General features: G+C 39.5%; 1 protein-coding gene across 1 annotated transcript in view; it reads right to left on the bottom strand.

Moving 5' to 3' along the window:
* F5 (coagulation factor V) overlaps nt 1-22,416 on the bottom strand; it is a 69,762-nt gene extending 47,346 nt beyond the window's left edge. The window contains 4 exon segments of the mRNA XM_055324391.1: nt 311-523; nt 13,480-13,602; nt 19,686-19,768; nt 22,226-22,416. Coding sequence (XP_055180366.1) covers nt 311-523; nt 13,480-13,602; nt 19,686-19,768; nt 22,226-22,401 — 595 coding nt within the window. The 5' untranslated portion in view covers nt 22,402-22,416.
* Between the last annotated feature and the right edge of the window lie 401 nt (nt 22,417-22,817).

The raw sequence follows: 22,817 nt of genomic DNA, 5'->3' as shown, positions 1-22,817 counted from the left end.
CAACGTATAGGCTACTGTATAATTTCAAAAAGACTTGGCCTTGAGGTAAGTGTTACAGATTATATGGGCATGGTATCAGAACATACTCTCAGGGATTTACCTGGGGAGTCTTCCAGGACTGAGACAAAGGAAAGATTAAAAGAAATAGGAAGATTCCAACCTTTAAATACCAATCTCAAGCGAGGATCCGGTTTCCGCACTCCTCCCTTTGTTTGATTTATAGAAAGGTTCCAAGATTCTCCTAAGTCTCATTCCATTATAGTATGTCTTACCATTTCAATTTTAGTTTTTGCTCTTTTTATTTTTTTACCTTTCTTACAAATAAGCAGAGGTCCAATCAGCCCAGAGTTGAAGTCCTGTATCAAATTGTCATAGGAGTAATAGATGTGTGTAAGGCATGGAGGGTCATTGTGTGTGGGCCCGCTGTCCTCACTGATATGCCATTCATAGGTGTATTCTTGTCCTGGAGCTATGGCATCATCCATCTTCTCCATAGGGAATGTGTGGTCAGAGTAAGAAGCACCTGGAGAAAAAGAGCCATGAAAACATCTGGACAGTAACTGGGGATGACTTTTTCACCATCCTTAAATTTAGAGGAACATATGATCTCTATAGAGGTATATATACTTTCTGTAGTGAACTTTTACTTTTAAGAAAGATTCACATATACCCACTTCTGTGTCTTTGCAATTATGAAAGCTTTGGTCCATGGTGATCTGAAGTGAATAAGAAAGCTACTAGTATATTTGTTAAAGTTTAGGAAGTTAATTTTCCAGGGTATCTAAATTATTATTATTTAAATATAATCAGAGATCTGAATTACCTTTGATTAGTAAATCATCTCAGAATAAGAGGATGAGGATGGGTTCTATTTCTATTTTTCTCTATGGTGCTTGACAAGACATCTTCCATTAGCATGGGATGTGAGTACGCTCAGAGCTGTTCCTATATTGTTTTGTCTTTCTTCTGTATTTCATATCTTTCTCACCTCTACCACTTTCAGCCCTATTTTATCACTTTATCACACCTCCATCTTCTGAACATCCCAACTGTGCCCAGCTTGGAGTCCAGCTCGTTTAATTAGGTGAATTTCACCATCATCAGCAGGTGCTGGGATTTCTCTTGGAGATGCATTTATCTTTGTTTGGGACAACAGCTTGATAAATTTGACATGGAAAGGGTGATCATCAGAGTGGAGACATGGGCAGCCAATAAGGATCAGAAAAAAAGGCTCAAATGTTTTACACGATGGGGTGAAAGGCTCATGGAAACTATTCTTATGAAGTGACTGTGCTTTTTGAAACCAAATGATTAATTTGACATGGAAAGGGGGATCATCAGAGTAGAGACATGGGCAGCCAGTCAGAAAGAAAAACGCTCAAATGTTTTACATGATGGGGTGAAAGCCTCATGGAAACTATTCTTACTGAAGTGACTGTGCTTTTTGAAACCAAATGATTAATTTCTTTGCTCCCATTCACTTTCCCTCTTCTTCTCTTTATTCCTCCCTTCCTCTCTCTTTTTTTCTGCCCCCTCCCTCTCTTCCTTTCATCATCTTTATTGAAGTGTAAGTTGCATACAATAAAATCCACCAGTAGAATGTTTGCTTAACATTGACAAATGTGTACAGATGTATAGCTACCGTCACAATGAAGGTGCAGAACAGTTCTTTCACTCTGAGAAGCTGCCTTGTACCACTTCCAGTCATCCCTTCCCCCACTCTCTGGGCCCAGCTGCTGCATATCTGCTTTCTGCCACTATATTCCTCTTTCCTATAAGGTCCTATAAGTGGAACAATACATTATATACCCTCTTCTGTTTGTTAGTGTTAGTTAGGATGGTATATCTTTTTTTATCTTTTACTTTTCCTGTCTTTGTCTTTAAAATGGATTTCTCAAATTCAGCATAGAGTAAGGTCTATGCTGAATTGTCTTCTGGCTGCATTGTTTCTACTGATGTTTGCTGTCATTCTGTTTTTTGTTTACCCATCTTACATCTTACCCAGTCTTACAACCCATCTCTTCATTATAGTGTTCTTCCCATGTGCTTATAATTATTGATATAGTTGAGTTTAAGTCTACCATCTTGCTCTTGTCTTTATTCCTTTTTCTTTTCTTTTTTGCTTTATTTTAGATTATTTCTTTTTAGCTAGCTCCACTATTATTTTATTAGCTTTGCTTTGTTTTATTAGTGGTCCCCTTCAGTTTACAAGATATGACTTTGACTTATCAGAGTCTATCTTCAAATAATACTATACCATTTCACTCATAAGACATTTGTAATGATATATTTCCATTTCCTCCCTCCTAACCTCTTTGCTTTTGTATTATGCATACAATTTATTTCTGTATATACAATACACCTAATACTAATTTGTTATCATTTTTGCTTTAAAGTAGAGATAATTATCTTTTTAAGAGATAAAAGGATGAAATATTTTATCTGTATTTACCCATTTATGGAGCTTTTTATTCCTTTTTGTGGATCCAAATATCTTTTTAATATCATTTTTTTTCCTGACTGAAAGACTTGCTTTAACACATTTTTCTGGTGTGCTAGTGAAAAATTACTTCTTCTTTCCATGCCCAAGATAGTCTTTATTTTTTTCTTCATTTTAAATGGATATTTTTGCTTGGTTTAGAATACTAGGTGGACAAATTACCCTCCCCCACTCCATATCAGTACTTTAAAGTAACCCCTAATTGTCTTCTGGCTGCATTGTTTCTACTGATGTTTGCTGTCATTCTGATTTTTGTTTCTGTGTCTTTTTTCATCACAGGTCTTTAGTAACTTGATTATGATGTGCCTTGGCATGGTTTTCTTCATGTTTCTTCTTTTTGTTTTTTTCAAGCCTTTGTAGGTTTATAGATGTCATCACATTTGGAGATTTTTCAGCCATGATTTCTTCACATATTTCTTCTGTTCCTCCCATTCTAGGATTCCAATTACACATATGTGACATCACTTAATATTGTCGCATAGATTACTGATGCTTTGTTCATTTTGTTCAGTCTTTTTTATCTTCAAAATTCATTCAGATAGTTTCTATTGCTATATATAATATTCTCTAATGTTTTCTTTTACAGGGCTGTTAATTTCATCTGGTGTACTTCCCACTTCAGTTATTATATTCATCTGTAGAGTTTCCATTTATGTGTTTTTATGTCTTCTGTCTCTCTCCTCATCATGCTCTAGAGCATATGGAGAATGCTTATAATAGTTGTCTTAATGTCTTTGCCTGCCAGTTCCACCATTTCTTTTATCTCTGATTCTATTTCTATTGATTACTTAATTTCTTCTTGATTATGGGTAGTACTTTTTCTGCTTCTTTTAATGCTTGTTAATTTTTATTAACATTGTGAGTTTTACATGTTGATTGCTGGATTTTGTTGCATTCTTGTAACTAGTATTGAATTTTATGCTGGCACATAGTTGAGAGACACGGAATTGATTTGATACTTTCAAGTCTTTTTTTAAAGGCTTTGTCACCTTTTGAGTAGTATGCAGTCTAGATCAATTTTATCCAACTCCTGTGCCTTCTGTTGATTCTACCTCTACTCATTGCCCATTTATTAGGAGGTCTTCCCACATTTGCTGATGGGAACATAAACTATTTTTATGTGTGTGGTCTAGGGACTGTTCTGCCTGTTTCTTCCTTTCTTTCAATACTTTCTTCATATGCATGTGCAGATCACCGCTTAGTTGAAGACTCAATAGGACATCTGTGTTGATTCTCAAAAATGCTTTCTCTGTGTCTGTACCATCCTCTTCAGGATTCTGTCCTACAAATCCAGCCACTTTTGCCTACCAAAAGCCTAAACTATGTTTCCTTAACTCAAAAGACTGTTGACCATTGTGCTATGCCCTGAAAACCCTCTCCATGCGGTGAGCTTGGGTAATACCTAGGACCTACTTCATTTGTTATTCTTCTCCCACGGAGCATTCTCTCATACTGTCTGTTGTTCAGTGTCTGAAAACTACTCTTTCATATATTTTGTCTGTCTAGTTGTTAAGCAAAGGGGTGAATCTGATACCTCATTTCCAGAAGCCAAAGTCTGAGATGCTAAATTTCTATATAGAATATTTTATATTGCAGCAATGTCAGCTACTCTTGTCTAATTGCACATCGTCAGGAAAATCTAATCCACTCACAAGCACTCATGTGAGTTTGAATGCCATCAGCATATGCTCGGGCTCTCCAGATGGGAGTGAGAAATAGGGCACATGCATCCATCATCAATGAGGCAGAAGATTAAATCAGGTTACTATTTTCTCAACATAAATCCAACTGTGTTAACTCTTTCTGAAAAACTTCAGGAGCATTGCCTTACCCATAGGATAAAGTCCAAGTTTGTTGCTATGGCAGTTGAAGTCATTCATAAGTTTTCCCAGTTTTCCTATCCAGGGTCATCTCCCTCCATACCTTTTATCTGTGCACATTTTGTACTCTAATGGTGACCTATTACCACCAAAATATATCCTAAGTTTGCATTCTTCTCTTTAGCTCTAATACCATCACCCTAGGATAAAACTAGACTCCAGAATTAGCCTATTAACTGGTCACTGGGGTTCTGGTATAAAAAGTACTCTCCTAATCCATTTCCCAACTTGTATACAGAATGATCCCTTAAAACTCCAGATCTTACTTTGCCATATTCCTGCTTAAAATCTTGACAATAGCTTCTTCTTTCACAAAATTCTGAAGATGGACCATAAGTCCATGTATAATCTACCCCTGCTTCTTGCTCCATTCTCATGGTATGTGACTTTCCCCCTTGCTTACTAGGTACCACACTCTTGGGCCACCTTTTAGTTCCTCCAAACAAGCCAAATTCCATCCTGCTTTAGGGTCTTTACAGATATGACTCCCTCCTTCTGTTTAGAATGTTCTTCCTCGCTGTCTTCCTTTGGATAAATGTGTGCTCATCCTTTAGATGTCACCTTAAATGTAAGCCTACTCCTTTTCTGATCTCTAATTGTGCTACATATTTTTTCTTTTACAGCACCCATCATAATTTATAATTAAATATATGTGGCCCTATATGATTGATTTTGTTTTCTCCTAATAGATCATAGCTATTTGCAACATACACATTTCTGTCACCAGAATGTGAGCAACTCAAAGGCAGGTGCTGGATTGTATTTGTGTTAATATCTCTGGTCCTTTCATAGTGCCTAGCATGGAGAAAGTGCTTACTGAGTGTTTACTGAATTCCTAAGATTTAAGGTCCTATAGGTTAGAATCAAGGTTATCAAGTCCTAGCTTACAGGTGTTTTGTTAGGATTGCATGGTATTACAAATAATGAAATGCCAACATTAACATTATGGAAATATTATGTAAGAATCTGAGTTGCTATCTTCTCTAAAACAGCAAGAACAACTAAAATGTGGAGGTCTTACGACACTGGACCAAATTCCTGCTTAGAATTTGCCTGCCCTGAGTCCTGGCTATCCTCTTGAGATAGGACAGTGGCTCTGTGATTCCCAGTCCCTAAAGGACACATTTTTTTCCCACTGAATTACCCTCCTGACTGCTATAGACATCTGAGTTGTGACCCTTGTGCTAGTGAAAAGCTTAACATAGGATTCCGTTGTATCTTTTTTCCCCTCAGAGATAGTTTGGCACTGATAACCAGTATTTACTATAGGCTGAACTTTCACTCTGATGATCAAAGGATCTGCATATTAAAATCATTACGAGTTGAGAAATGTTAAAAGATTGACAACTTCCTGAGAGAAATATTATTTCAGTCTAAATTGAAAAGAAAAAAAAAGAATTTATAAGGAAGAATCTCTGCTAATAAACAGGAAGAATTATCTCTGGAAAGTTACAAAATAGCTTTGGAAGCAAAGAACAAACAGATCTGATAAGAATAGTTGCCCTCTCAGGTCAAACTTTGTCTATTGACTGGACCTGGCATAGCAAGTTGTTGACTAAAGTTATCTCGAATCAAGCATGATGGCTTTTAGTGTTTCCTGCTTCTTGGTCTCATGAAGTTAGAAAATGATGTTCCTGGACATGCTTCCACTGTTCCAACTGTTAAAACATCACAGGAAATTCCTATAGTAGAAAGTGGCATTCTTTCCATTGCCTTCATAAGCTCTCAAAAAGACAAAATGTGATATTCTTTGTAGGGTGAGAGATAACTTTGAAGTTCTTCCTCTTTCTCTGGATAAGTGCATGCTAATAATCCTTCAGACATCAGTCTAAATGCCAGTTTAATATATATATATATATATATGTATATATATATAATAGTATTTATATATATAATAGTATTCCTAAATACATATAATATTCATTATAATTTTTAATTAAATATTTGTGAGATTTTGTAATAAATGATACTTTCTCCCATTAGGTTGTGGGAGAGGCCAGAGTTGAAATTTTTTGGTTGTATCATTGTATCACTTGCTGACTGTGTGAACTTGGGAGTTTCTTAACCTCCCTTTTAGCCTCACTTTTCTTATTTGTAACAATATATCTCTAGCAATAACATTATTGTTTTTGATGGGTTATGAGGAGTAAAAAAACATATATAAAATGCCTGGCTCCAAACCAATGCTATGGCAGCCAGTCACAATATATTTTAGTATGTTGACTATTTTCTTTCTCAGTCACTTTGCAATTGATACAGCCTCTTTCCTTTGTGTTTTACCTCTGATAAGATGGGCCTAAGTGTCCTTGAGTTCTCTCAACACGTGAGAAAGATTAGAGGTGCTGACATATCTACTCTAAATGTGGTAAAAACTGGTAATAAGATCGGTAATTGCTCACAATCACCAGCAAAATTAATAAATTTCAGAGCAAGGGGAAAATAATGTGTAGGCTCTACTTTCTAATCCACTCCTCAGTCCCTCAGTTCAGAAATCATCATCATCACCATCATCATCATGATCATGTTCCAGGCTCTGTGGGAGGTCCTGGACACAAATAGAAAGAAGTTGGTAAGACCCGGAGGGGCTCACAGCTCAGTTCACAGTAGTGTACATGCTGGTGCCTTTGTTGTGATGGGTTTCACCTCTAGATTTCTTCTAGGGCCACTTCAGTGGAGAAGCCACAGTTAGAACACATTGTGCATCATATTATGAACAAAACAATATAAATACCTAAGAATCACCTAAAAGACTTTAATTTAACACATAGTAGATATAGCAGCGTGACTGACTTTCAGATGATATCAAATTTATTTTTAAATGGTCAGGGTTTCATATCCAGTTTTATTTGAACAAACAACAGGTTTTAAATGTTTGTCTAGGGGCGCCTGGGTGGCTCAGGTTGAGTGTCTGCCTTCAGTCCAGGTCACCATCTCAAAGTCCTGGGATCAAGCCCCACCTCAGGCTCCCCACTTGGTGAGGAGTCTTTTTCTCCCTCTGCCCCTCCACGCCACTTGTATTCTCTCTCAAATAAATTTTTAAAAATTAAGAAAATTCTGTCTAGTTGAACAAAATACATTATTGAGAATTTCATATTCATTTGAAAAGAATAGGAATATGAAGTTACATACAAGGTAAAATCTCAAATAATTGAATGAATGGTTTTAATTAAGTTTACTATACTACGTGAAAGGTGAATTATGAGCATCTTGAAATGAATAGTGAACAAATTTGTCCATGGGGAAAGATTCTCTAATGACACTGAGTGAGGATTCTGATGAGAAAATTTCAGGATAATTTTAACATTTTTATTCTTTTCACTTCAGAGTATTTAATCTTACATTTAGTCTAGAATAAAACAGGCATGTTGTATCTTTGATTTTGCAACTTTGATAATATGAGGCATGAAATACAAACCGTTACTTAGAGGAATCATTTATGAAATGCATTTTTGGTTAATCTGATTTTAACTTTGTAATCAAAATAAAAGTTTCAGGGCAGTCCGGATGGCTCAGGGGTTTAGTGCCGCCTTGAGCCGAGGGCGTGATCCTGGAGACCTGGGTTCGAGTCCCATGTCAGGCTCCCTGCATGGAGCCTGCTTCTCCCTCTGTCTGTGTCTCTGCCTCTCTCTCTCTCTCTCTGTGTGTGTCTCTCATGAATAAATAAATAAAATCTTTAAAAAAATAAAAAATAAATTTTCAGCTCTTAACTGAAGAAAGGAAAAACAGGCAGGAAAGACTATTGTGCTAGAGCACAAGAAGTCTTTATCGGTTTCTTATGAGAGTAGATTCTTCACACAAGGGTAACCCTTTATTTTATATTTACTCAAGTCTCTTCACTTCCTGCTCAGTCAGCATTGCAATTTGTTTACTTGTCACCATAAACCAATTATTTGCCAAAAAGCTCTCAGTATTTTTTTTTTCAAATGTAGTATGTTGCGTGTACAAGCTTTGGGAAAGTTACATAAAGATCCACTTTGGTCACTAATTAGGGTGCTCATTCTTGAGATCCTCGCTTGTTACTCTTTTTTTTTTTTTTAACATATCCTTTCCTCTCTAACTTAGTGAGTGTTTCAGTTTTCATTCAAAGACTCAGAGCCTTCTTTTAGAAGCTGTAATTTAGGTAATGGCCAAAGTAGAATGCTGATGTTTTCCAAGGAAACAGATTCTTCTGCACAGGGCATGCAAGTCTGCCTGTCTTTCTTTCTTTCTTTCTTTCTTTCTTTCTTTCTTTCTTTCTCTCTTTCTTCTTCTTTCCTTCTTTCTTTCAGATTTTATTTATTTATTCAAGAGAGACATAGACAGAAGCAGAGACATAGGCAGAGGGAGAAGCAGGTTTCCTGCAGTGAGCCCTATGTGGGACTCTATCCCACTACCCTGGGATCACAACCTGAGCCAAAGGCAGACACTCAACCACTGAGCCACCCAGGTGCCCTGCAAGTCTCTTTCGAAAGGGAGTTCACATTTTTGAGGTTTATGAGAATTATTATATCAGCCACTATAGTTTGTTTGGAGTACTTATCATATATTCAAAGAAGTGTCTGTAGAAAGCCAAAATATTCAGACAAAATGTGAAACATATCATTGCCCACATTATGTCAAGCATTAGAATGCTTTGGAAAAACCCAAAAGACTAAGTTTTCATGTAGAGAATTTGGCAACACTAGATGCAAAAAACAATCTCTGGTGTTTTTAGAAAATGCGTTTATCTCTCTTTCTCTCCCCCTATCTATTTATTTCTATTTTGTTCAGAGTTGGCTTGCTAGTCGACAGCTAAATATTATAAAACTAATTTTGTGTCATAATGCAACACACATATATAAGTGAAAATATAAAGAAAGAATAATATTAAGATTCACTCTGAAACAAACCTTTAAAGTTAATTGACCAAATCAGCTACAAAATCTTATTGAAGAATAAAATTTGCTCAATGGTGCATCATTACAAACAGTTCGGTGCATGTGAGCTACAGTTTCTGAGATTTTGGCCTGAAATTGAAATGCTTAGTGATAGAAAGTATTTAAGTGATTAGGTATAGCTGTAGATATTTTATTTTATTTCCATGTTTAAAATATATTCCTACAGTGACACCTGGGTGGCTCAGGGGTTGAGCCTCTGCGTTTGGAGTCCCATATCGGGCTCCCTACATGGAGTTTGCTTCTCTCTCTGCCTGTGTCTCTGCCTCTCTCTCTCTGTGTCTCTCATGAATAAATAAATAAAATCATATATATATATATATATATATATACACACACACTCTTCCGAGTATATGTAAAAATACTCGGAAGAGCATTTCCTTTAGGCATGTAGGTATTTTTACAAATCGTGATTTGTGCAGTCTGTTGAATGGTTACTCATCTTCACCCTGTGTACTAGTGAGGTTTCTCCCAGGCACACCTGGGGAGGGATACAACTGGTATTGGTTTGGCAACACCAAGCTACAACCTATCATTTATGTCAGGTGCTGCCAATTTATGGATGAAAGGCCAGCATGAGACTTCCACACTGAGTGGCATCTTTCCCGGCCAGAACTCAGATTTCTAACCATCTCCTAACTAAAGCATAGCCAATAATTTGAAAAAGCAACAAGGCTTCTGGGCAACCAAAATAGATGTTAAAAAACAAACAAACATGAATGGAAGCTCAGGGTCTTTACCCATAGACAGTACCATATACAATAACGTAGACCTTCATTTTGAATTGGTTTACTTAGACTGCACATAGTTCTAACATTTGTGGTTGTTCATAAAACCTCACAGTAGATTAGAAGTAATGGCTTAGAAAGAGATTAGAGTTTTACTTCTCATCTTCTGTTTAAAGAGTCTGGGGAAGTATAACATATATCTGAAGTGATTAAAAAATATCTTAGACACTTAAACAAGTAAACCCCAAGCTATCTGGAAAATGTAATGATTCAAAATGACTCATTCCTTTGTGTCTGGATAAGTGAGGTTTTCTGCACAATTTTAGTTCATTGTGGTGTCTAAATTCTATGAGAGAGTTTTATTTCATTCAAGTACAAATAAAATGATGAGCACTTTCCAAGGCCAAGGCCTTCCCTCAATCTAAGCTACTGGAAACAAATTTTAATGTTCGAATCATGAAGAGCCATGAAATAACCACCATAACAACAGTGACTAACATTGTCTACCAACCATGTTCCAAGAACTTTACATATATTATGACTAATCCCCACAATAACCTTCAATGGGAGGAATTTCGTCCATCTCACAGATACAAAACTAAGGGTGAGTGGTAAAGAATATTTCCCAAATTTAAAGCCAGGCCATTCTGGCTTTAAAGCCAGCATTCTTTCTATGGCTATCTTTTCCTTCTAGCTGATGAGAGTAGGTCTCCAAATCCTTGGTGGGTTCAAGGATTAATTACCAGAGAAGTAGGATTGCTGTCAAGTTTGGATCATTGACTAGTTAGATCAAGCAGCCACAGAGGCAAGGACTGAGTCCTGCCTTAGGCCTATCATAATGTCTCAACCTCCCACCATCCATCTCTCAGATACCTACCTTTGCAAAAAAGGAATCTGGATCCTCATGTAGCTGGCTCAGTATATGGTTAATTGATTTCCACCCTGCCCCAAATAGTTTAAACCATAGAGGAAGGCTATCGGCCAGGGTGAGTGTCAGGCAAGAAGTGGATGCTGTATTTTGATGCAGAGAGCATGTTAAAATGAACAGAAGACTTGTCATACCATGAAGGGCACTCTTATCTTAAATAGATAGGGCTTGCATCTCATTTCCAAAATAAAATTTCATTTTCCCCACCAATTTGTATTTACTGTTCTCAGGTTTAGGGGATTAGGGGCAATGATCAGGTGACCAGTGGAAGTGGTGGGAGCATCTTAAACAATCGCTTATAGATGACTACTGGCTGTGGGGGAGTGTAAGAACAAATAAATACACAGTAGAGGAAGGGGGGATAATGTTGCAATTGTTGTTCCCTGTGCAAACAGCCCAGCTGGAGTACAAAGTCCACGAACCTTATTTCCTCCCACATTTGAAACAGAACCAGGATGTGACATTTTGGAGGTTCTTCCCTCTAGCCTTACTCTGCTGAATTCTTGATGTAGTTATCTGGAAGCCTAATAAGTAGGTTAAATGGTTGTTTGCTATTCCATTGTATGATTTTAGGAACATAGGACTCTTGCCCGTGCTGCCTCACTTAGTCTTGCCAAATTGGCTCATTAAAACACCTGAAATTTCACAGTTAATCCTTCATTGTTTTTCTTCAAGCCAAAGATTAAGTGCTAATGCAAATACTCCTGGGAAGGGTAGTTCATCGACCTATTATCAGTTATATATACCTTAGTTGGAATGAGTTTGATTACTAATCTACACAAAAAAAATCAATGTAAAATTCACTTTGTAATCCATAAATTATCAGATAAATATGAAATTATCTGAACACATTTAAAAATTTATAATGGAGATGTAACAATTTGAATACATTTCAATTGAAGAATCAACTTTACCTCATGTCCAATATCTATCAAGTGTTCATTATATGCTAGATACTATTCAAAGATTTCATGAAAACAAACCTACATAGGGTAGGTATGATTCTTATTCTCATTTTCAGGTGAGAGACATGAGGCACAAAGAGGTCAGGTAACTTTTCAAAAGTCACACAGCTAGTAAGTGTAAGCCATGGTTTGCACAAACCGGTCTACTTCCAGAACTTGCACTGTAAACCACTTTCTTACTCAATTGCCCCCTTCAAAGATATTATGGCTGGAACATATTGGATAAAGAAGATTTGTGAGTCATGTAAGGTCCAAAGTTTTTTAAAACTGTTATTATACCAATATCTATTGCAATGTGGATACAATTTTCTTATATCAGCTCCTAAGAGAACTCCACTGTGCTTGTTGTGGTCTGAACATCAGCATAATGGAAATAATAAGAATGATGTCAACAATAGGTACTTATTGTCATGTGGCTGATGTGGTCACTTTTATCTTTGTGATCTTGGCCATTGTTGTCATCATCATTGTTGTGGTTTATTGAAGGCTTACCATGTTCCAGGTTTCATATTTTATACACTACCTAAACAGTCTCATTTTATTTATTTTTTTTTTTAAATTTTTATTTATTTATGATAGTCACACACACAGAGAGAGAGAGGCAGAGACACAGGCAGAGGGAGAATCAGGCTCCATGCACCGGGAGCCCAACGTGGGATTCGATCCCGGGTCTCCAGGATCGCGCCCTGGGCCAAAGGCAGGCGCCAAACCGCTGCGCCACCCAGGGATCCCTAAACAGTCTCATTTTAATACTCAAAGCAACCTTATAGGGTGGGTATGACTTTATTTATTTATTTCCATTCACATTTTATAGATGAAAAGACTAAAGCTCAGAGATGTTAAGCTCCTAGAACCAGAAGTGATGCAACTAGAAATTGAACCTAACTCTGCCTTCAAAGCTTATGTTCTCAACCATTTCACTTTGTCCAAAATTTTAATCATACTTCTACTACGATGACCACCACCACTACCACAAAATACCACTTATTAAGTGTGCTTTATCTGTAGGGCTAGCCCTCTGTCAGGCTAGTCCTATGTCACTACTTCAAGCTGTGGTTTATGGGCTACATCCAGTCAGCTGCCTGTTTTTGTAAATAAAGTTTTACTGAGACATAGCCATACTCATTCACTTAGACATTGTCTGTGACTGCATTTGTGCTAAATGGTAGAGAGTTGAGTAGTTACAATGGAGATCCCAAAGCCAATCATACTTACTATCTGCCTTCTCACGGAGAATTTTGTGGACACTCTTGCCTTAAGCCACTTGGCAATGTGTATGTGTTAGTGTTCTCATTTTACAGATGAACATACTGGAATTTAGAAAGACTAGGTAATTTGCCTATCCAAGTGTTAAAGAGCAAGAACCCAGTGAAAACCTGAGGTCTAGATGACTCCAGAATTTGTTCATTTTCCTCTCTGAAACTTACAAAGGCAATAATTTTCATAATTACCTGTTGAAGGAAAGATTTCTCTAACATGTCACTAATGATCTGGTTTTAAATGTCTGACACTGGTGTTAGAGTTATACATTTTCCGCTGCCAGAGGAATATTAAATTACTCTTACCTTCTGAGAATTTGCTGTATTTAATTCCTTGAGGATGGATGCTTATGGGCTTGTCTGCCTTATTCTTAAAGTGAACTTTTATGATGTCTCCAACTTCAGCATATAGAGTAGGCCCAAGAAGTCCTATGGAAACAAGGATTTATAATATATCTGTGTTCATGACTATCATAGGTGAAGCTGCTAAGCACAGAGATATGCAGAGAATCCCATGAATGACAGCTGTCGTTCCTCCTGGTCCTAAGGCTGGCCTGTTTGTCTTCATTCTAGAAGGCTTTGCCAGTTCATCATCTCTACATTGCATGTGGTTAGGTCAGGACAGGAAGGTAAAAATGCTTGAATTGGGCCCAAAGCAAGTCAAGAGAGAGGAGGAGTTCTGACCAATGTCTACCCCCTTCTGACCCCTGTCATTTCTTGGAGATTATTGCCTTCAGTCAAGAAAAGAAAGGTGTTTATTTTCAATTACGTGGGGTGACTTGAGGAAAGGCGGCTGACTCCCTGATGTGGGAGATTTCAGAGACTCAATGAAGTGAGGGAGAAAATCCCATGGTACTCTGGCCCTGAAGCAAGTTCACAGTCCCTGACGCAAGAGTGAGCTTGATGTATCCAAAAAACAGTAAGAAAAACAATGCAGGCAGAGTGAGAAGACATGAAGGAGGGGCTCATGTGAGGCTCTATGGGCCAGAGTGAGGACTTTCAATTTTCTTCTAGGTGAAGGGGAAATCACCGGGGCTTTGTATAGCAGACAGACACGGTCTGATGTGTTTTAAAAGCTCATTCTGAAAAAAAGGTAAATCCTAGCTGCTGTGTAGAAAACAGTCTGTGTAGTGATGGGAGTGGAAACGGGAGCAGGTGGTACAGACAAGCCAGCATGCGCAGCAGTGAAGTAAGTGGTGAGAAGAGGTTGAATTCTTGACATTTTGAAGGTAGAGTCAGCTGGATTTGCTGATGGGTTGTACGTGACATGTGAGTGAGGGAAATCAAGGATGACCCTGAGGTTTTTTAATCTGAGCAATGGGGTAAACAATGTTATCAGTTACTTCAATGTGGAATACACTGGGACAGCAGTTTAGAGGTGCAGAAATCAAGAATGAAGTTTCACTTACTACAGGACAGGTATTGTGCTAAATCCTGGGGCCACATGGATAAATAAGACATTGTTCCTGTCCTCAAAGAGCACTCACTAGTTGGGGATAAATATATGGTAGGAGCTACCACTGATATGTGGGCAAAGTGCATACCAGGGCCATTTCAGAGATTGGGATTAGCTTGTACAAAGGGCCTGTGGCACTATAAAACTTGGCATATTAAGAAAACTGACAGATGGCCACAGTGAAGGTAAAGTTTAACAGATAAGATAGGCAGAAAGTGAGGCTGAAGGCATGATCAGAGGCCCCATCATGTAGGGCGTTCTAGACCTTTTAGAGTTTTGCCTCTAAGAGTATCTGGAAGCCATTAAAGAGTTTTTAGCAGAGGTGAGACATGGATTTGGGTTTTAAAATCTCTGGCTGCATTGGTGGAGAATAAGCTGGGGAGAGCTCAGAGTGGATACTGAGAGAACAGATAAAAGGCTCCAGGGGGCAATGGTGGTGACTTAATGTAAGGTTATAGTAATGGAAGTGACAAGAACATACTAGAGATCTACTAGGAGATCAAACTGTCAGGATTTGATGAATGGGATACGGGTGGAGGGTGAGGGAGACCAAGTTGCCATGGATGGCTGGTGATGTTCTGGCTGGGGGGCTGGGTGCAGGAGGGTACCGTTCTCTGAAATGATGACACTGCAGGAGAGTTTTGTTTGGTGGATATCAGAGGCAGAATAATGCCCCCCCAGAATGTCCACATCATAACTCCTGGGATCTGTGAATACACTACCTGGCATGGCCAAAGGGGCTCTGCAGATGTGACGACTAAGGTAAGGATGTTGGATGGGAGAGTTTCCTAGATTATTATCCAGGGTTGGGGGACAATGTAATCAAGGGCCCTCCAAGCGTTGGGGGAGAAGCCCTCTTTCCCTATTCCTATCTTCTACCTGCAGTTTTTTTCCTTTCCCTGAACTCCCAGTCCTAGAGTTTATACTGATCTTGTGCCTGAAGCTTTTGTTTGTTTTTGTGTTAGCTCTGCACAGCACTGGGGAGGTCACAGTGTTCAATTCTCATTTTAGAGATAGTTACAAAACCTGGGATGTGGAGGCAGGGAGGGTGGCTTGTTCAAGGTCAGTCAATCACTGCATGGCATTGCTGGGGTTAGGACTCCGGTCTCTGGACTCTTGAACCAAAGCTTTCTCTACCATCTTGCACAGAGCAAGTTCAGAACCACCCCCTTTCCTGAAATGGTTCCAATTTCTACACCATTTTTGACTCCTGGCCACATCTAACTCCACTAGCTGACCTCTCTCTTCTGGCTGTTACCCTTAGTTCTACCTCCTAATGGAAGCCCCTGCTGGCTATTCCCAGTGGGGATGCCTGAGAGCCCAAAAGAGTGCTGACTCTGTTGTCACTGTGTGCACTGCATTTTGTTGCCATGGTGGCCTTGCTCAGGTGATTTGTTTGTTGGCATCACATGGCTACAAATGCCCAGTGCCCAGGATAAGTCTCCTAAGTTATTTAACCTAATAAGACCTCTTGCTGCAATGAATGGTTTGAAGCATTTATTTACCTCTCCTTTCTGTTCCTTTGGAATTAAGGCAAAACAAAGGCATGTTTTCATAAATGCAAACCAATTACCTTCCACATGTGGGCAAACACATGCCTGAATGTTGCCTGAGCTTCATCAGCCTCTATCAGCCAGATGGCCTGGGACCCTCCCCACCCCTCCTCTGTGCCAGGCACTGCAGCCAGGGAAGGAGTTGCCTATCTTGAGGCCCCAGGAAGGTAGCACAGTGTGTACCCAATTTCATGCAGTTTTGGAGTTGAAAAGGACAACATGAAGTCAGCTAATCCAATCTCCTGTGTTCAGGTGAATAACACATTACAGAAAACAGGGCAGCCCATTGTTGTAGCTATTTTAAAACCCCTCAGGGGCAAACATTTCATAACCTTCCTTGAGGAAATTCAGAAAGTCAACACTAGTCATTTTAAAGCCCCAGACAGGATTCTTAAAATAAGCCCAGCTCCTCCACCTGTCCACATGTGTGCAAACCTCCCCAGACAGACACATTCAGACCCCTAGTCCTATAAGTTCACCCCTACTCTTAGTTACAGTGACTTCTGGGCTTATACTGCAGAAGTGTCACATGACTTGTTTGGGGTTCAGCTAGAATCACACAATCCAGTGGGGGAGCAAGAAATAGGGGAAAGGTGCCAATGACCTAGAACCAGGCTGGGGAATGGAGCAAGTCACAGAGTCAATGGCAGTGTTTAAACCTGGAGCTTCTTAGGCTTTACCCCAGATTTGACTCACTGTTTCAGCTACTGTAGGGATACAAAGATGAATAAAATACTACCCTTGCCTTTCAGGGATTCATAGTTAAGTAACTTTGGGAGTTCAGGAGGAAGCTGCTTAAAAATGGTATTAAAATGCCTCAGAGTTCACATAAAACAAATGTGTTATGAGATACACAGGGGTTGACAGGTGATTTTTAAGGGCACAGGGCTTAAACATAAATTTATGACCAAGGTCTACTTCTAATTAATGAGACTAAAGCCGGAAATTTCTATAAAAGGTAATCGTCTCAAAGGATTTTTTTAAAGATTTTATTTATTTATTCATGAGAGACACACACAAAAAGAGAGAGAGAGAGAGAGAGAGAGAGAGAGAGAGAGGCAGAGGGAGAAGCAGGCTCATGCAGGGAGCCTAACGTGGGACTCCATCCCAGGTCTCCAGGATCATGCCCTGGGCTGAAGGTGGCGATAAACTGCTGAGCCACCCGGGCTGCCCTCAAAGGATTTTGATTACAGTGGCTCTCCTCTCTAAAAACTATGAACAATTCCTTCCTGTTCAGAAAATAGTCTCCAGCCTGGCACTGGCCTTTCCAGCGCTTAGGGTACTCAGCACAGTGCCTAACACAGCCCAGACATTGAAATTCAGTAGCTTGGTCAAAGCCACAAAAGGTAAGGCTCTCCAACACCTGCCCAATTCCTCTATTTCCCAGGCCTAATGAATATGCTTCCCAGTTCATTTTCCCTTTACCCACCTACAATTTAATTTAATGAAATAGTTAAGTATCTGTTGTACATAGTAAGCTTGGAGCTGGAGCTATGAAAATGAAGAGACTCTGTTTCAGAGGACAGGAGATCCTTCAACTTTCTGCCCACAACCACAAACTCTATTTTAGTAGTAACTTTACTGTCTGTTGCCTTTTTGGCTCCTGTGAAGTATCCCTTCTACCTCAAGCTAATTCAGCCCAAACTCTGAATCATATCACTTCTTATTTCTTCTGAGTCTGGTTTTAGCAGTTATTCTTCCTCACATGTCATTAGCCTCCCCTTTTCTGTCAGATATCTTAGGCAAAGTATTCTTAAGCCCCTCATTCCCTTCCAGAACCACCCTGTCTCTCCTCACATGTGGAGCCAAGTTTCAGAAAAGAGTTACCTATAAGTTACCCCTGCTTCCATTTTCCCCATTCACTTCCATTCACCAAGGGAGGTGGCCCTGGGGAAAGTGGGTAAAGAGAGTTTCAAGAAGAGGGATCACTAAATGTCTTAGTAATGTCAAGTGGGAAAAGAACTGGAAACAAACCAGTGGTTCTGGCATCTCAGGGTCATGGGTGCCCTCTTTTGAGAGTGAGTTTAGTGGATTTCTATTAGCGAGGATTAGAGAGGGAATATATGGAGAGGAAACAATACTACAGAGAACAGAGTGGGCTGCTCATATAAGAAAGGCAAGACAGAGGAAAGGCAGATGATGTCAAAGGGAGATTTTCTTCTACACGGGGGTTGATTTGAACATAGTTGTTGAGTTTTAACTGAAGAGAAGGCTCCAGCCAAAGACTGAAGATAAAGGGAGATCAGAGGAGGCAGGATGGAACAGTTTGCACAGAAAGGTAGAAGGATGAATCTGGGTGTGTTGACCAGTCTTCACTTGGTTAGTATGGAAGGATGAGTGATTACCGATCAGGGGACCCAATGGAGGAAGTTCTCTCTTCATGGCCTCTATCATTACTGTGAAATATGGTACCATATTTAAGAACCCGAAAGTCCATTCAACCTACATTCTTGATTAAAGAAGAGATGAGGAAAAGAGTTCTGGGTTGCTCAGTCTCTTAAGCATCTGACTTGGGCTCAGGTCATGATGTCAGGGTCCTGGGATGGAGCTCCACATCAGGCTCTGGGCTCAAGGCTCTGGACAGCTTCACACTCAGTGGGGAGTCTGCTTTGCCCTTTTCCTCTGCCCCTCCCCTCACTCATACTTTGTCTTTCTCTCAAATAAAAAAAGAGATGAAGAAAAGGGAGATATTTTTCTTTGAAAATGATGTGTTGATCATTTTCTTTGAAAATGAAGCTGTTGTATACCTCACACTAAATAAAACAGGAGAAGAGATGGGAAAAACAGATGCAAAAGAGCCAGCCATATATGGTTCCTTGGAATGAATCCAGAGAGCTGGATAGAAGCAATAGATCATTTGTTAGGGTTCATCTACATTCAGTAAACTATACCATAAGCTCCAGGAAGGCAGGATACGTCTCTACCTTGTCCATTGTGGCATCCATAGTGCCTTCTTCAATGCCCAGCCCATAGCAGGTGCTCAACAATAGTTGGTTTGGTCAACGAATAAAATTCAAACAAATGTTTTGTTTAGATTTTTGATCAGTGTTAAAAATAGCCAGCTTCATGGGCATGTTACCTCATGGGCCAGACCGACCCCCTGGTGTAATTTTTTGCTGATACTATTTTGAAATTCTCAAAAATATGAATCTAAGGCCACACATTTTCATTTTTCTTTAATTTAAATTCTATTTGCCAACATATAACACCAGTGCTTATCATATCATGTACCCTCCCCAATGCCCATCACCCAGTTACCCCATCCTCCCACCCACCTCCCCTCCAGCAACCCTCAGTTTGTTTCACAGAGTTAAGAGTCTTTCATGATTTGTCACAGTTTCATTTTTCACTGGGCCCCACAAATTATGCAGTCCATATTGGTTAAAGACAACAAAAGCACACATTACTAAAAAATGTCGCTAAACAGTTATTTCAGATACCCAAGAATATCAAATTATCATAGAGATTTATCTTTAAAATTAAATAATGTACTTCAGGCTTACCTGAAATTTTGGATCGTGGTTTTTCTTTCTGAAAATATGGTTCATACTCTCTGTAGACAATTTTCTTAAAGGAAGTATTTGAGCTAGAAATAAAGTACAGAAATTAATTCGAAAGTCGTATATGACATCTACATCTTACATCACAAAATGAATGGATTTCTAGTATCCTCAGATAGGTAGTAGGAATAATGGTATTTTAATTGTATTTCAGAAACCAGGGTTTTACAAATATGCATAATAGGTGGGCTTAAAAATGATTATTGATCTCTTCAAGAATATTCTGTTGTGATAATCAGTCTTTCCCAAATTTAGTCTGTCCACTAATCCTGTTACTCAGAATCTATTTTCTAAAAAAGAACCCAAGATTATTATGTGAACCCAAACTTTAGGCTTAGATCGTAAATGACTAAAAATATAACCAAATCCTTTATGAATAAATACATGGTCTATTTTTTTACCTGATGAACCACATACAGATTTGAATTATTGGGGAACATTATAAAGAACCACTGATTTGGTGGACTCTATTTCTAATTGGGAAGTTGGAGAGGGCCAATGGAGTTAAAGCCCTGGGGATTCATACTGGAAATAAACAAACAAATGAAAAAGGCAAGTCTTGGAAAATGCAAGTCACTTGTCCAGAGGAGAAACAAGGGATAAATGGCACAGTCAAGTCACAAAGAGGTGAAACCATTGTGTTCATGGTAAACTCATGTAAGAAAGGCAAGAAAGGGAAGAAAGGTAAGCACAGAAAGGGAAGCAGGTAGAGTAGAAACCTAGAACCCTAGAGAGAAAAAAAACATATGTTTTAATTTTCAATATCTGTTACTACATACATATAAGTGACTCAATAAGTTTCCTTAGAAAAGTTTTCAAAAACGTTTATGTCAGACTTGGGATAAGAATGATAGATATGTCCCACCTCTGAAAGGCATTCTCCTGCTAATATTGGATGAAGTAAGGGGAAGGATCTTTGTTTTGTGCTAAAGTAGACTTTGACAAAGAATGGCGCGGTATATGTTGATCTCCTTATAGTGAGTATCATTCTGCTGTAGATGCAGGACACTCGATCACCAGTTCTTAGTTTAAGCAGTTAGATTTACAGGTTAGATTTTTTCACAAGAAAGTACCAGAGATTTGAGGTTCAAAAATATTGACAGTTGGCCTAGGTTATCATTTTATGGTTTTGGCTCAATAATTGACACTGGAAGTATGAGAATTCTGGAAACTCGACCACAGGGTGAGGGGATCAGATAACCAGTCATGGTTCCCTCTGGACTCCCCACGTGAGTTAGGCTTTTGCCCTACGTGGTTCTGCTTCCAGAATTCTGCTTGTTATTTTTAGAGTTAACTACAGAAGAACAAACTCCCAAGCATAAGCACAGAGTACTCCAGCAAAGACAACAAGCAGGTTAATGTCTGCCCATGAGCAAAAGAGATTAATGTTGGAAAGCCTGTGATTTTCTTTGGGGTTTTGGCAGTTCTCTAAGGGTGTGGGTGTGATCGAGATCATCAACTCGAAAGGCAATATTTAAAATGATTTTTTTTAAAAAAGGATTTCTCCTCAAAGTAACCCAGTTACAAAGCAATTCTTTAAGGCGCTTAATGTTATACACTACAAGACTCTTAACATATTACATTATTTCTGGCTGATTGCTTTGGTTTTGTAATCATAAAAGAGGAACTGGTCTTTCACAATCATTTAAACTGTGATATTAAGTTTAAAAAAATGAGTCATACTGAGAGGTTTACCAATGAAAAAATATAAATATAACCAACTGGAAATAGTGAGTAAGTCCTATAATTTATCTAATTTCTGGGAAGTCTTATTTTTATCCTTTCAATTAGGAAAAATAGTTTTCAGTTCAAAAATAAGAGTTTTATTATTTAAGCCACCTTTTAGTTACATATGTCTGTTAATAGTGGCCTTTCCAAACTAGCCAGGGTAGACTATGTCCCATGGACTAAGAATGTGAAAGAAATGAAGAGTCACATGAAGCAGAAGAAAAGGTAAAAGAACAAAAATGTTGCATGTTTATGGACTGATGGTGGTTTGAACGTCATTTGTAAGAATACAACAAAATTATGGCAATTTGGCAATTGTTATTGAACAATCTGCTTAAATAAAAGACAATGCATACATCCTTAGTTTTAGAAGATGAAGCTATGTGGAGAATGAAATAAATAATATGTAACTGGAAGTTCTATAAAAAAAATACTAGGCTACTAAAATCTGGAATGGGACTTTGCAGGAAGGGCTAATGAGGGGCTGGTGCCTGGTGCTTTAGAATCAATCAATGAACTAACAATCAATCACACCAACAAAACTGTATTAACAAACCCTTCAAACAGCATCTAGACAACAAAACTTCCTATCTAACACACTGTATTATTAGAAATAAGAATAGCAGTTTTGTTTTAAAATGAGTAATATAGAGTTTTAAATGAGCAATATGGAACCCCCTCCCCCCCTTTTTAAGCCATGGAATTGCAAAGGGAAAGCTCCCCAAAAGCTCCCTCGGACGCGGGACCTGCCTCACCTGGGGTCGGGGGGCTCAGGGCGGTAGTTCCAGCTGATGCCCTGAGCAGCCACGTAGAACTGCCTGAGCCGCGCCGCTTCGGCCCCCCAGCTCCCCCAGCTCCCCCAGCTCCCCCAGCCCGTGCAGCTGGCGCCCAGCAGCACCAGGACCCAGAGGCGCGCGCAGCCTGGGGCCATGGCTCCTCTCGGGCTCCCGCGCGCCGCCGCCAGCCTGGGACCGCGGATCGCGCCCCGCTGCAGTGCGCCCCGGAGGCGGCGGGGGCGGTGTCCTCCTGCCCTTCTGCTCCTCCCGGGGCCGGGGCCGCGCAGCCTCCCGCCGTCGTCCCCAACCAGCGCCCTTCCAGGCAGGGGGTGGCTAGGTCACCGCCCCCGATGGAGGAGGTAAGGGCAGAGCGAGCAGACGAGTGAATGTTTTACGGCAGGTGGAGACAGCTCCGAGGTCAGAGGCTCTCGCTGCTGGCGCCGCGGTGCGCGGGGCTGCCTGAGCCACAGGCCAAACCGCTCCTGCCCTTCCACCTGCTGAGGCCACTGGGGCGATAGCCCCTCACCACCCACCGTAAAAACTGCCAGGGCGAAGTTCACGCTTGCAAGAC

This window comes from Nyctereutes procyonoides, unplaced genomic scaffold (genome assembly GCF_905146905.1).
Source record: "Nyctereutes procyonoides isolate TBG_1078 unplaced genomic scaffold, NYPRO_anot_genome, whole genome shotgun sequence".
In the NCBI taxonomy this organism is placed as follows: domain Eukaryota; kingdom Metazoa; phylum Chordata; class Mammalia; order Carnivora; family Canidae; genus Nyctereutes; species Nyctereutes procyonoides.
Note: the sequence above shows the minus strand (reverse complement) of the source record. Positions and strands in the feature narration are given on the sequence as shown.